The sequence below is a fragment of the Haliaeetus albicilla genome, chromosome 4 (genome assembly GCF_947461875.1).
Source record: "Haliaeetus albicilla chromosome 4, bHalAlb1.1, whole genome shotgun sequence".
In the NCBI taxonomy this organism is placed as follows: Eukaryota; Metazoa; Chordata; class Aves; order Accipitriformes; family Accipitridae; genus Haliaeetus; species Haliaeetus albicilla.
In genome coordinates, this window is record NC_091486.1 from 23,349,583 (window position 1) to 23,362,861 (window position 13,279).

A 13,279-nucleotide genomic window follows, 5' to 3' on the forward strand; every position below is an offset into this window, starting at 1 on the left:
CTGTACAAAGATTTTAGATTAGGTAAAATAATTGGGTGACCCTATGTGGCACATGCTGTGCTGCCATGCAGTTATCCTGAGCACATCGAGTCAAACTACTTGCACATCTGTAGTTATGTGATTCAGTCGTGAAAGCAGGCACCAGATGGAAAACAAAGTGTTTGCTTAAAAAAATGCATGGATTTGAGCTTTGGAACACTAATCTAGAGACTTTTTACTGTGCAGAATGCAAACTCTAAAAGCAGTTCTGGAAATTGCCAGTCTCTCAGTGCTAGACCTTATTTCTGATGAGTAGAGTCATTTCTGCCTTATTTTTGATGACATAACTGAAAAGGAACAGGAAGACCTGATGTTGAAAATCCGACATCCCAGTGTGTTTAACCAGTTACAGGAGTTTTCTGTGCAGTGGTTGGATCAATCGAAACATTTGGAAAAACACCATTTAGAGGAAGTTTTTATGAAATACTGGGAGGCAATATGTTTACATACAGAAACTGAAGTTATTCCCGTAGTTTGTAAAGTTACTGTCATTCTCAATAGCTTGCTTTCTTAGAAGACAGATAAATGTAGATTTATAAAAATATTTGTTAAGGTAAGAAAAATGGACATTGCTTTATTTATGGGGGGTTTTTTGAGTATCAAAAGCAACTACATTCTAGATCATGAGAGCGCGCTAATGGAGAGGGTGCTACATTTGAAAGATATTGAAGTTTGTCATAAACAAAATGGTATAGTCAGGCATGTAAATTGCATAGCTCAAAAATACTTTTTAGTGAGGTATTTGTCACAAATAAGAAGTCAACTTCTCAGTAATTAGAATGTCATTGCTAAGATAGTAAGATTCAAAAATTAAGAGATCCCCCTTGACTATTTTATTGCATCAGTGCTATCTAAAAACTTGTGTGGTTTTAAAACTCCCAACTACAACATGCCTTAAAAGATGTATGAACAACCAGAAAACTAATATCACTCACTTGAATCCTTCCTTCCTTCTAAGGAAAGGAACTGCTTAAGTTACATACATGTGTAAATAACATGGCTATCTGAACTGGCTTTTGAAGCAAACAGTAATTTACTTAGTGCAACTTCCCTGATGTATCTGTCAAGTATCTGTTGAAATTGCATGCTATCACAAATTGTTTGTGATATGTATATTTTAAATCAGAGTTTTATTAGTGCAATTCATAATACCATTTGTCTTGTGAAAACTGGCATCATTACATTCAGTAATAAGGTGGAGGAAACGTACTTTTTTTCTTTTAAAATGCACTGTGTCTCTCCATATGTACTAAACAGCATGACTCAGTATTTTGAAAGTCTTGGCTAAAGAATTTGCAATATCATGTTATTGAGAAAGTAATTGCGTTAAAAATAACTCAGTAATACATAATCTCCTATCATTATTCAGAGTGGGCAATGTCTCCGGTTGGTGAATATCTGAGTCTCTGGTCCAGGACTGATGCCAGTGCTTCTGTCTTCAGACATAATTTCGTTCCCCTTTGGTCTTTATTGACTATTTTACTGGTTCTTTTTTATTTCTTGTGACAACTGGAGCTAATATATAGACATAACTACAGCTAATATTTGAAAATCATATTCTCCTGATTCTAAAAAAAAAAAACTCTTGCACTATTCCACTCTTTCTAATTGCTTCTCCATATTTTCTTCAGTATGAGGTGGGATATTTTCTTGCCTTTATGTGGCTACAGAGGAATCTGTGTTTGAGGTTCACTGGTTGGATTCTTCTCTTTATGTTTTAAAGAACATCTGATGGCTCTTCCCCATGCTAATAATTAAGAGAATGGTTTGCTCAACCTGCCAGTTCCTCTCAAACACAATGTAAATAGAGTAGCACTGGTAGAAGTATAACTTAATAAAGACCAAGACAACACATGGTGGTTCGTAAATGAGAGCTGAGGTGGCAGTTGCTACCATCTGACAATGTACTTGTGCTAAAATAACCTTAAATTTGTAAACTAACTGGCACATGTTCTTGCTGTTACTTAATTTTTTGCAAGTAGAGTTACTTAAATACTATAGAACCATTCTTCATTAGTGCATAGTGGCTTTACAGGTAGGGATTAGTCCATTCATTCTTAATTCAGTTGAAACATGTTTGCATCCCTTTTTCATTAACTATTTGCACAACAATGTTATTTCACATAATTGTTAAGGGCTGTTCTTTGCAAGGGAATGTGGACAAAAGAAAAGTCAATGTTGTTTAGTATGGGCCGGCTCCAAAGGCCACTAAAATTGATCATAATCATTCCAATTGATTGCTTATCCCAGTGAAACAGGAAGAAGACATCATGCCTAATGACTTAATCATAACCACAGAAATCCTTGTGAGTAAAGAAAACTATTACATTCATATCAGGAGTAATTCACTTGTTCTTTCTTTAAAATAGCTGCTAGTTCTGTTTAACCATCAGCACTGATAAAATCCTTGCCAATACAATAGCAGTGACAATTGCTTTAATTATGCATATGTGGAGGTGTGAAACACAAGTGGGTACTCATGAAGTCTGAACATCTTGCTGTCTGTAAATTAAGATTGATATGAGCGTTGTTTTTACTGTAAACCAATCTTTATTCTTCACACGCAATGGCAGCCTTTCAGCTTCAATAATCAGTCAGTATCACTGTATCATTGTGCTGCCTACCCTCCTAGTACTGGCCTTTATCTTCACTGATGGAGAATCCTCAGTCTTTCTATTAGGCATACTGAAAATGGGAAGCTCCCCTGAGTTCTGTTGATGGAAGTGATCTTGTTACAAGCTCAAAAGCCTTGGACTTCTTATGTGGATTTATGCTTCCCAAAGAATGTCAAGGCCATTTATATTTCTTTGTGGAAAATGACTGATACCAGTTACTAAAATACTGAATATTCTGAAATGCCTTTTTTGGCATGTCTCATAAGAAACAGGCAGCAGGTCATGATAACTTACTTTTGGTGCTTTTGTCTTTCTTTGGTGCTAGTATTTGACTTTTCTCCCACTTGGAAATCTGTAAAGGTCCATTGAACACCTAGGGGAGCACCTGCTTATTCAACAGAAATTGCAGACTTGCAGTGAGATGTAACTGTGCCAAAGTGTGTTATGCAGCTCTGTAGATGGTGTACTTAATTTTACACGTTATGCAAAAGGTTTTATTTTTGCCTTCCTTTCTATTACTCTGATTTCTAGCACTTTTCCTTATTCTCCCTGTCCTTCATTCACTTGTTCACCTGAAAAATTCGAAGCAACCTTAGGTGTTCCCTAAGTTGCACTGGTTTGTGAAAGACCTTTATGGATGATTACACTGACTGGGGATTTCTCAAATGCAGCAGATTCCTGTCACCACTATGGTACCACTTATTGTCCTGTGTCATGTATATGCTTAAATATCTGTTCATGATAGCTGTGTCATGATTTATGAAGAAGACTGAGTATAAGGGAGAATTTAGCCTATGAGTTCTAGAGATGCAGCTCTGAGCTAGAGAAGAGCAGTGAAAGTACATATTGATTGTCAAGTCAATTCTTTCTTTGTCATTTGGTTTTGCAGGTATTACTGCCTTGCATTCAAGGCACACGAGACTCCCCTTGGTAGCAGAGAAAACTGTCTTGCCATTTTGGAGAAATCTAAACTAGACAACTGGATTCTTGGGAAAACCAAGGTAGAGGGTGCCAACATTTTCTCAAGGATATTATCCTTTTAGCAAAACGTGTCTAACAGCAGTTTGAGAAGTACTGCATCAATGAACAAAAGAGCAAGGAATTTGCTCCAGTTAGCCTCCCAGGTTACGAAGGTGCCCTCCCAAGCTAGCTGAGTTAGTGCTGCAAGAGGAGGGGTGCATTGGGTACCTCCCCAAAGCACATTCTGCACAGGGCTGCCTTCATAAGGGCAGTACATCTGCTAGTGCCCCCACTGTGGTAGTGCCTCCCTGAAGTTCCTCCTGCTCTTAACCATAGCATGACTGAAACTTCACACGCTGGCCCATCCAGTGGGGCTGGTTAGTACATTATTAATTTGTGGAGTTTCAGGTGAGATCCTTCTGGCTCTGTCAAGAGCCTTTGTTCATGGTTTAAAATGGAGTGGGTGACTTTTGTAAAAAGGATGTTATACAGTATCTTGAGTTGGTTTACAGTGCACAACGGAAAAACAAGGAGAATTTTCCTGCTCAAGACCCAGATAAAGTGTATGTAAGCACCCACAGGATTTGCCCCCCAAAGCAGTATGCTGTTAGACAATACTAAATTTAAAAACAAATTCAACCCAGGATTTATCTTCTGACTGTCAAGAAAGGCTATATTTCAAAATTGTTGATACCTGAAAATAACCCCCTGGCCAATTTACTTTGTAAAGGGGGTAAATATGTGATTTTGCAATGGGGTGATTATAATCAGTGGAATAATGAAATTCCACAAGCACACTGAGAGCAAATATTTGATGCACAAGATTGCTATGATATCAGCAACCAGTATTTTATCAGTTTTCTCAGCAACGGTGCCCTAAAATAGTCTGACATAAGACTAATGAAAAGGTAGAATACAAGAGGTTATGTTACTGCCTGCATGTAATACTGATATTTTTTTTTTTGTTCCATTTCAGGTTTTTCTAAAGTATTACCATATAGAGCAGTTAAATTTGTTCCTGCGAGAAGTTATAGGGAGAGTGGTGGTCATGCAAGCCTATATCAAGGGATGGCTTGGAGCAAGGAGATACAAGAAAGTCAAAGAGAAAAGAGAAAATAGTGCTGTTACCATACAGTCAGGTAAATGTTCGCGTTCCCTATTTCATTGAGTGTTTTTGCATTTCAGGCTGTTAAATTGCATGTACATTATTTATTCATTCATAATAGTTTACTATGAAATCAAAATAACCAGAGGTACTTTTCTCTCCAGCTAATTGATGCAAATATTATTGATTTACTTCTAAGGTGTCATATTAGTATTTGGTAATGTCTTTATTTAAATATTTTAGTATTTTGGATGTGATGCCTGTGCACAAAATGAAAATGTTGTTAGGTATGTCTATGCTAGCATGCAGCACTTAAATGAAATGCAGTAGCATGCCCTCCCCCACCATGCATACCAGAATTCCAGATAACATGCATTGTGGGGTGGCCTGAGAGGCTGATTATCAGTAATTCAGCAGGCTTCCTTATAAAGAATTTGGGGAGCTGAGTGAGGAGGGGAGTTGTTGTGCTGACATGATCACGCACCTTTGCCTTTTGGGTTAGGACATCAGTGAGCACATGGTGACAATTAAAATTTGGATGAGCGAAGTGGTGTTTGAAGTTGTGGGGATATCAATACTACAGTTGCGAACCCAGAGTTCAACATGTGGGTGGGTGGGGAAGAGGTATTGGTGGTGGGGGCTGGAGTGGTTATGGCAGGAGGGATGAAAGTTTCAGCACATCTCTGACTCTGTAGACTCTGTAGCACTTCCTTAAATAAATGTAATTTCCAGCACATGGGTTTGTATTTTTAGCCTGGAGAGGATATGAAGCTCGCAGGAAGTACAAGGAAATAAGGAACAGAAGAACTGATGCTGCTATACATATTCAAGCAGGTAATTAAAACATTATTTCATTTGCCAACACCTATTTTGCTGTGGGTAATTTCATGTGTCAGTGTGTATAGCCAAGAGAAATGCAACTACAGTCCAAACAAAAACTATCAAAAACATTTCTTCTGATCATTTGTTCTTCAGTATCAAATGACATCAGTGACAGGTATCAGGCACTTTGGGCTTCTTCTAAGTACTTCTCTGGAAGCAAAACATACTGATTAAAAGCTATTGAGTTAATTCTTTAAGATTCTTCTGAGCACCGTCTGTATGATTCAACTGTATGTAGAGCTGATATGAAGCACTGGATTGATTTGACTAACAGTATGGATGGGAGGCACTGGACATACATTTCTCTGTCTTTGTGTCAAGCCCTGATCTTGGCAGGTTGCCAGGGTTTTGTTTTGACTGCTTGCTGGGTTTGCCAGCTTTGGCCAATCTTTTGACTCTCTGCCAGACTCCTATGCAGCCATATCAATATGAATTTGAATAAACTTTAAAGAGATTATTGGAAGAACAGGCCCATAGGGCTGTGTAGGTCTCTAGTACAGAGCAGGGTACCATATGGCACAGAAATCTAAGCACCAGTGCCTCAATGGTGTTTTCAGATGCTGCCAATATGAAGCAGCCTCCATATGATGCAGTGTAATACACCTTCCCTGTCCAACCCCAGGTTGAAAGACTAGCCGATCAAAAATGAGTTGTGGCAAATATGTTTACAGATAAACCAAGGTACCACCTTTATTCTACCAGCTTCCTGTGCTATAATTCCTTAAGCTTTGTCACCTCTCTATTCTGTATCATATAGTCTAAAAGTCTGAAGTTTATAGTCTGAAAAAGATGTGTTCTAAATATTCGTTTACTTTGTTCTCAAGGCATTTCCAGTAAATTTGTTTTTCTTTTGTCTAAGTTTGCTACTCTGAAATTAAGCATTGCAGTGACTTTCAGCAGAAAACAGAATACCAGTCTGGTTACAGAAATGAACAGAGTATCATTAGGATAAAATAATAATTTATAGCTTTGCATGCATACTGTTTTGTAGAATCCTAAACTATAGCTCTAGGGTCAAATGCAGAATATTCTATTAAATGGAGAACTGTTAAGGAGAATTTGTTTCTCCCATTACAATAAGCACTGAAGGACTGCATAAGCACCCTCTCCCCTTCTTCCTCTCCTTTGTGTTGTCATTTTCTATTGTTTTCATGATAGCACAGACAGTAGATCTTAAAGTACCGCCTGCAACTATTTTCTGGAGTATTTGCTACGTTTACACATGGCCATACCTGCACTTTGATTTCCTGACTTATAACAGCCTTTTGCCATAAAAAGGAAAGTGAAGCAGTTGACCCATCACTGTCCCACTATTACCAGTACCTTAAGATGAGAGTTATCTCAGGTTCAGTAGGAAGCTGGTGTATAGCAGTATCACTTGGATACTGGTAGGGGACATCCTGCCTTAGAGTTTTATCCAGCTAGATTTCTTAGGCATGTAGGAGAACTAGCTCTTTAGAGAAAGCAACTGATCTATTCTGCTCTTTGCACACATGGGAGAGAGTCAGAGCTGTGTTCCTTCCTGCCATCTCTTAGACGCTGCGTTGAACATGGCAGAGCAGAGGCAGTGGGAGTGTATGCATACCCTTGAATTTGGACACTTCTATTGAGCCCTCTGGACCTAATGCTGGAGGAGTGCTGTTAGCACTCTTCCCACTAACACACACGCTGTCTTCCTTTGTAACCTGGCACTTGACAGTTTCAGTGATCAGTCTGGGTGAATAAGCATGAGGACTATAGGGTTAAGAGTGACACAGTGCACCTTTGTATTAATTAGGCTGTCTGCTCCTCCTATCTTTGGCATTGCATTTGAAGGGGTATAGTAATAATAGTAATCCTCAACACATTTCTGTCTGCCTTTGAAAACCTTTATCTAGGACTTCTTATTTGAAAATTATTCTTGTGCACATTTTCTCTTCTCTACATGCTAAGTATTCTGTGTTTCAAATAAAAGCTCATGCTTGCTAATGGTGGCCATTTTCCAGGTTTTAAAATACACCGACAGTCTTTCTGTTGTTTACATCACACTGTCCAAGTGCCTAGTGACATGGAGACAAAAGCAGCTCCAAATCTCTCCCTTCCCTGCACATCTTATAATGTGAATGTGTAGTTCAAGGCAGCTTTTCAGTAAAATGGAGCATGATCACCTTTGTATTTTTTTTTTTAAATGAGCCATTTCAGGCAGTGAGATAGATTGTTTGCATTTGTCATCCAGACATTAGCAAAACCATATAATTAAAATATATGTACTTCCCTCTCCTTTCCCTCCCCCCCTGCTCAAGCAGGCCTTGAAATTTAGGAAGCATTTGGCTTACATGTTTCTACAGAACAGCACATATTGAAATTTGTTTTCCTTTCATCTCTTTCCCAATAAAAGCAGCCGCTCGGCTTATCCCTTTAGCTTCCTCAGAACTTCCTTTCAGAATTCCCGATCTATTACAGCACATTCACATACCAGAAACAAGATGCCTTTTCATGCTGTCAACCTTTTTCATCTGAAATGTAAATTAATTCTTGCTGGTACGCTTTGACAGAGATCAAAGTAGGGGTATTAACCTTATTGGGCCTTCTCTTCATCAGAATCAGTTCCAAAGACTGTGAGGGTAGTGTTAGGAGGCCAGTCTTCACTGTTATCTATGGCCCTCCTCCAGGCAGTCCTCTGTCTACAAGTCAGCATTTCAAAGGCGCTGATTTCTTTTGTAAATGACCTTATCATTACTTTAAACTGTGTGAAAAATGATTTGCCTGAATAATTCTTGCAGGATTATCCTGCTCATTTTAATTGTGGGGGGACTTCATTCAGATTCCAGGATATTGTTTAAGTGGTTTTGACAGCAAGTGATCATAGCCTGATACAAAGGAGGAACACAGCTCCTGATTGGAAACCTCTTGACTTGTTCAGATTGTTCATTTCTTGCAAGTCAGTCTTTGAGGTAGGCTGCATTTGCATTTTAAAAATAAACAGATGCCTTTCAAATACATGAGCTGGTGGTCTGGAGATCTCTGTGGGCCCAGCAGTTCACTATCCATTGAAGAAACGTTGGAAGAAAAAACAAACTTAGAAAAAAAACAACCCTCACAATATACATGAGGATACAATTCCTGCATGTATTATATTACCCGAAAAAAAGACATTATTTCAGATGGGGGAAAATACCCTTGCTAGGAAACAAAATATTTGTGAATTTAAATTAGGTGGGGAAGAAAAAGCTACCCTACTTCAGCATATCTACATCACAGGTTCTCAGAATACACAGAACTTATTAGACTCATGGCTAAAATGGTACACAAGGTACACAAGGTCTTTCCTACTTCTTCCAGTCACACTTTCCCAAACTGTGAAGTTTCGGAAATGCTAATTTTTAGCTTAGAGGCAGATTGTAAAGAATGATTTTCTGTAAAGTGTTTGAGTTAACAATACTTTGCACTTCTGAGTATTTCTTTGTAATTGGGATTTGTATTGTTTTGATTTATATCTACATAAAAGGAAAAATATTTTGTTAAAATAAAGAATTTTTTTAAATTATGTTGTCAGATTCACAGTTGGTTTAAATCGGTGTACATCCACTGAATCATCTGACTGAAATGTTGCTGCACTGATTCACCTCACATGCAAGTCTCATTTAATGTTTCTTTGTATTAGAATAATGGACTAATTAGAATTTAAAACAATAGATAATACAATTGAAAAAGTATGTTTTTTAGTTATGATAGCATGTATTTCCATGCAGTGGGACTGTTGTCCTGAAAGACTTAAGGGAAGATTTTAATCTGGTTATTTCATTTGTGAACTAACGTTGCCAATGCCAAATGAGTGGTGCATGCGATTCACTTAGATCCAAGGTGACATCACTGAATTCATTTTAATTAGGCCCACTTTAGCCATCTGGGATATACTGTGCAGCTCTGGTCAGGACTGAGTTTAACTATGCTTCCAGAGGTGAAAGGCAAATGACTAATCTATTGAGCCACCATCTCCTCCTCCAACACGTGCTCACACAGTCACCATATGTCACATTGTATTGGAAAATTCTTTACCAAGAAACCAAGACTTGGGCTCTTTTTTTTTTTTTTTTTTTTTTTTTAATAAAAAGTGATGGATGTTCAGAAGGAAACCAGATGAAGCATCACTTTGTAAAATGCTTTCTTTCTGTAACTTTTGCCCATGCAGTGTTGCTCACTATTTACATATCTCTAACATGTGCTTCTGGCAAAATTTACTCCATTATAATAAAAAAAAAGAGGGCCTGAGAACAGCTGTAATTTACTATTTTACATTTATAATAAATGTAAGCTTTTAATAAAAGTGTTACCTTTGGGATTTTCAACAGCAAAGATTTAATGTTGGCTTCAATAGAAGACAAGGAAGTATTTCTTGAAAACCCTATGTTCACCTATTTATATCACTGTGTACATGTGTGTGTCCATGTATTCGGCTAATACTGTTGTATAGATCTAAGAATTACATGAGTAAAATGTTCCAAAAACTTCTAAGCATGTTATAAATCTATCTAAAAATATATTTTTTTTAAATTTTCCTGAAAATAACAACCACTAAGTAGCAGATGCAGTTTTACTTTTTTATATCACTAATTTTCTTCCTTTTAACTACGTTGTCAGTGTGAGAACCATTGAAGAGATGTACGTGTTTCTCTTAATGGCAGCTGAACTTACTCATTGTATTACCTTGATTTCACATTCAGGGTAAACCAGACTGGTTTGTACAGGCTGCACAGCTTTGATTAACTTTACTCTTCCATCTCTTTGTGTTCTGTACTAGCTTAGGGCATCCAGTAATTCTTCACTTTTAGTATCTATCTCTCGTTACCATTAAAAGACTCCTGCCCTTGCAGGGAACATGTTAAGAAGAGTGAAAAGGCCTTATGATTTTGAAGTATGATGTCCTACATTCTATCCCCATCTCTGAGCTAAGCTCTGTCAGTGTGAGTACATCTGCATTTCCTTTTGTTTTCTCTCGTGTTTTTGAGGAGATGAAGAGGAGACCATTCTTACTGGATTTCATGCCCTTGCTAAAATCGGGAAGGGACAACAATCTAAGTTGTCCAACAATACGTTGGAAAAATCTATTCCATTCCCTTGCTGATATTGACAAAGAGTTTCGCAGTCATCTTCACTTTCTTTTCTTTGACCAAATCTCAAGATCAGAGGCTGTAATGCATGGTAATTAAAGACCCTATGTCCAAGTGGTGATGTGCATCAGTGACACCAGTCTTGATGGCAGCCTTGGTGAGTCTTCTTAATAGTCACTGCTTGTTACTGATAGTTACTGCTTGTACGTGAGAACTCGTGACTTGCTTTCTCGTAATCCTTCTGCCAGAGAACTTAAGAGGGGTTTTTTTCTGCCATTAAACAGGCATCCCCCAATACCTATCCAGAGAGAGAGGTGAAAGAGGGGAGGTATTCATGGGACCCAGCAAAGGATGTGACTCTCTATCCCTTTTACTGTTCATTAGAATTAATTTGGCATGGAGTGAAGAATCAGATTCATGGGCTCCAAATCCTCTCAGATGTTGTTAGTTAAGCTGCTGAATGCTCTTTTAACTAGGCAAATTAGGAAAGTGATATGCTGTTCATAGCAAATCAACTTCTGATTACAAACTACCATGATATCTTCTCTTCAGCAAGCATGAGCTTTAATTTCCAAGTTGCTGTTATGTGCTGTTTTAGGTGATATTATAGATTAAAAATGTGTCTGTGTAGAAGATGTCTGCTTAACATGATTTTTTATGACTGAGAATGAATCCTTCTGCTGTTTAAAATACGACTTCATCTCCTTTCTTCATACTTCTTGTATATAGACCTGTGATTGTTTAGTTTTGACCTTTCTACACTGTGCTTCACAATTTGTTCTGTAACTATATATTCCCTATGGGAATCAGAGGGAAAATGCCTGGACTTCGCTTATCTGGAATTGTGCAACATTGTGTGTAATGTATATGCCTTGGTACTTAGACCTTAAACCAAAGGTTTTTAACTGCAAGACACCAAATTTCAGACTCCCTGAGGTAAATATATTCTTGGTTTGCTAGGTGCTGGAGCTGACAGAAAATGCACTTTGTGTGAGAATTGATCAGTACAAGAAGTAAAAATTCATGTCCTAAATTGTGGCACATAAAACATTTAACACTGAGTTACTAATAGTGCTAAAATTAAGTTCAGTTCCTACGTTGCTTTTCAGATCCTGTCATCTTTGGCTATGTAAAGATCAGGGTTAAAGATACTGTTGCTGGAAAGTTTGGAATATAGACTGGATAAGGTGAAAATGAGGTGACAGCTGGTAATCATTCTTCTTCAATGATGCAGTGATTGTTCATGGAGCAGTAGCAACATGAGTCTGCTAATTTCACACTCTTTGAGCCAAGTGCTTAGTGTCAAAACCAGCACCAGTCAGTAATGCAAATTGCTGTGATGGAGCAGCTTCCCAGCCTCTCAGACTCCCCCGGTAGAATTCTCTGCATATGCATTTCTTTTGAAACATTATAGATCCAGTTAATAAATGTTGAAAAGATGCAGTCCTACTAACACTCGATGAAGCTTTTGAGAGAGAGAGAAGTTTGTTTATCCTGCTGCTTCCGTTATCCCATGAGTCAAAGGGAAAGTAGGAAAAATACAGCCATTTACCTGTCAGATTCAAGATATTCTAGAAGAATGTTAGAAACCAGCTTGCAGAAGGGTTAAGTTGAAGAGGAGCTGATTTTGAAAATATGTATGAAAACAAAAGACAGGTTAAAAACTATGTTTGTTAAATCAGATATAGCAGGTTTTATGTAGTGAATGAGGAAAAGACCAAAATGGTTATACTGACATTAATAAGAGTCTCTGGGGAAAAGAATTTTAAAAAATAAAATCACAGTAGCTATCAGGGTTGATTTTATAGACACACACACATGCAAACAACTAATAAAAGTTGAGAAATTACTAAGGATAAAACTGAAGTTTATCTTATTAGTTTGGTTGTTTCAGTGCTTCTTTATTTTTATAGTAGCCCATCAACTGACTGATACTCAGCATGTTTCAGCTGCAGAGAGGTGGCTGCTGGCCAGCTGTCTCTGCTGCCAATATCAGAGTAGGCTCCTTGTCTGGTCAGTAGGGGATAGTTAAGGATTGGAAGCCTGATCACATGGGGCAAGTGAATGCTTGCCTCATCTCTGCCAGACAGACTGACTTTTCCAGTCTGATTATTAAGGGTGGAAAGTTCCTCAGCCTCACGATACCTGAGCTCTGTATTCGGTACAACACCTCAGCAGGCCCAACTTCTGTCATGCCTTCTGTAAAGTGAATGGTTATTTTTTTTAGTAACCTCTCATTAAAAGGCAATTTTTGCAGCTTCTTACCCTGGAAACCTCAGTAGCACTGAAACACTTAGATTGTTATGGAGCATTGCATACCACAGCTTGGACTGTTCAGATGGTTTTCATTTTCTTATACTGCACAATTAAGTGCAACACCACATACTTTTGTGGAGGTAGGTGGCTGAAAAAAAGACCATTAACACTATACAGGAATTAAAATAGAAAAGAAGGGATTAGTTACAGCCCTTTCCTAAGGGAAAGAGCAGATGCAATCGAGGTAGCTCTATTTTGTTTCCTCGACCATCTTTTCATTATGCAAAAAAAACCCCAACCATGAATGGGGAGCTAAATTTATAAAAGTAGTT

General features: G+C 37.9%; 1 protein-coding gene across 14 annotated transcripts in view; it reads left to right on the forward strand.

The window, feature by feature from the left end:
• The window catches only part of MYO3B (myosin IIIB), a 213,651-nt gene that overhangs the window by 143,634 nt on the left and 56,738 nt on the right, over nucleotides 1-13,279 (forward strand). For 13 of the 14 annotated variants that reach the window (XR_011324318.1, XR_011324319.1, XM_069781384.1 and 10 more), the window contains 3 exons: nucleotides 3,544-3,655; nucleotides 4,591-4,753; nucleotides 5,473-5,553. Coding sequence is in view for 12 of the 14 variants with exons in the window: in XM_069781384.1 (XP_069637485.1) it covers nucleotides 3,544-3,655; nucleotides 4,591-4,753; nucleotides 5,473-5,553 (356 nt within the window). In the remaining 2 variants the exon portion in view is untranslated. Of the gene's footprint in view, nucleotides 1-3,543; nucleotides 3,656-4,590; nucleotides 4,754-5,472; nucleotides 5,562-13,279 lie in introns of those variants that run through there. The other variant, XM_069781395.1, reaches the window with a different exon arrangement.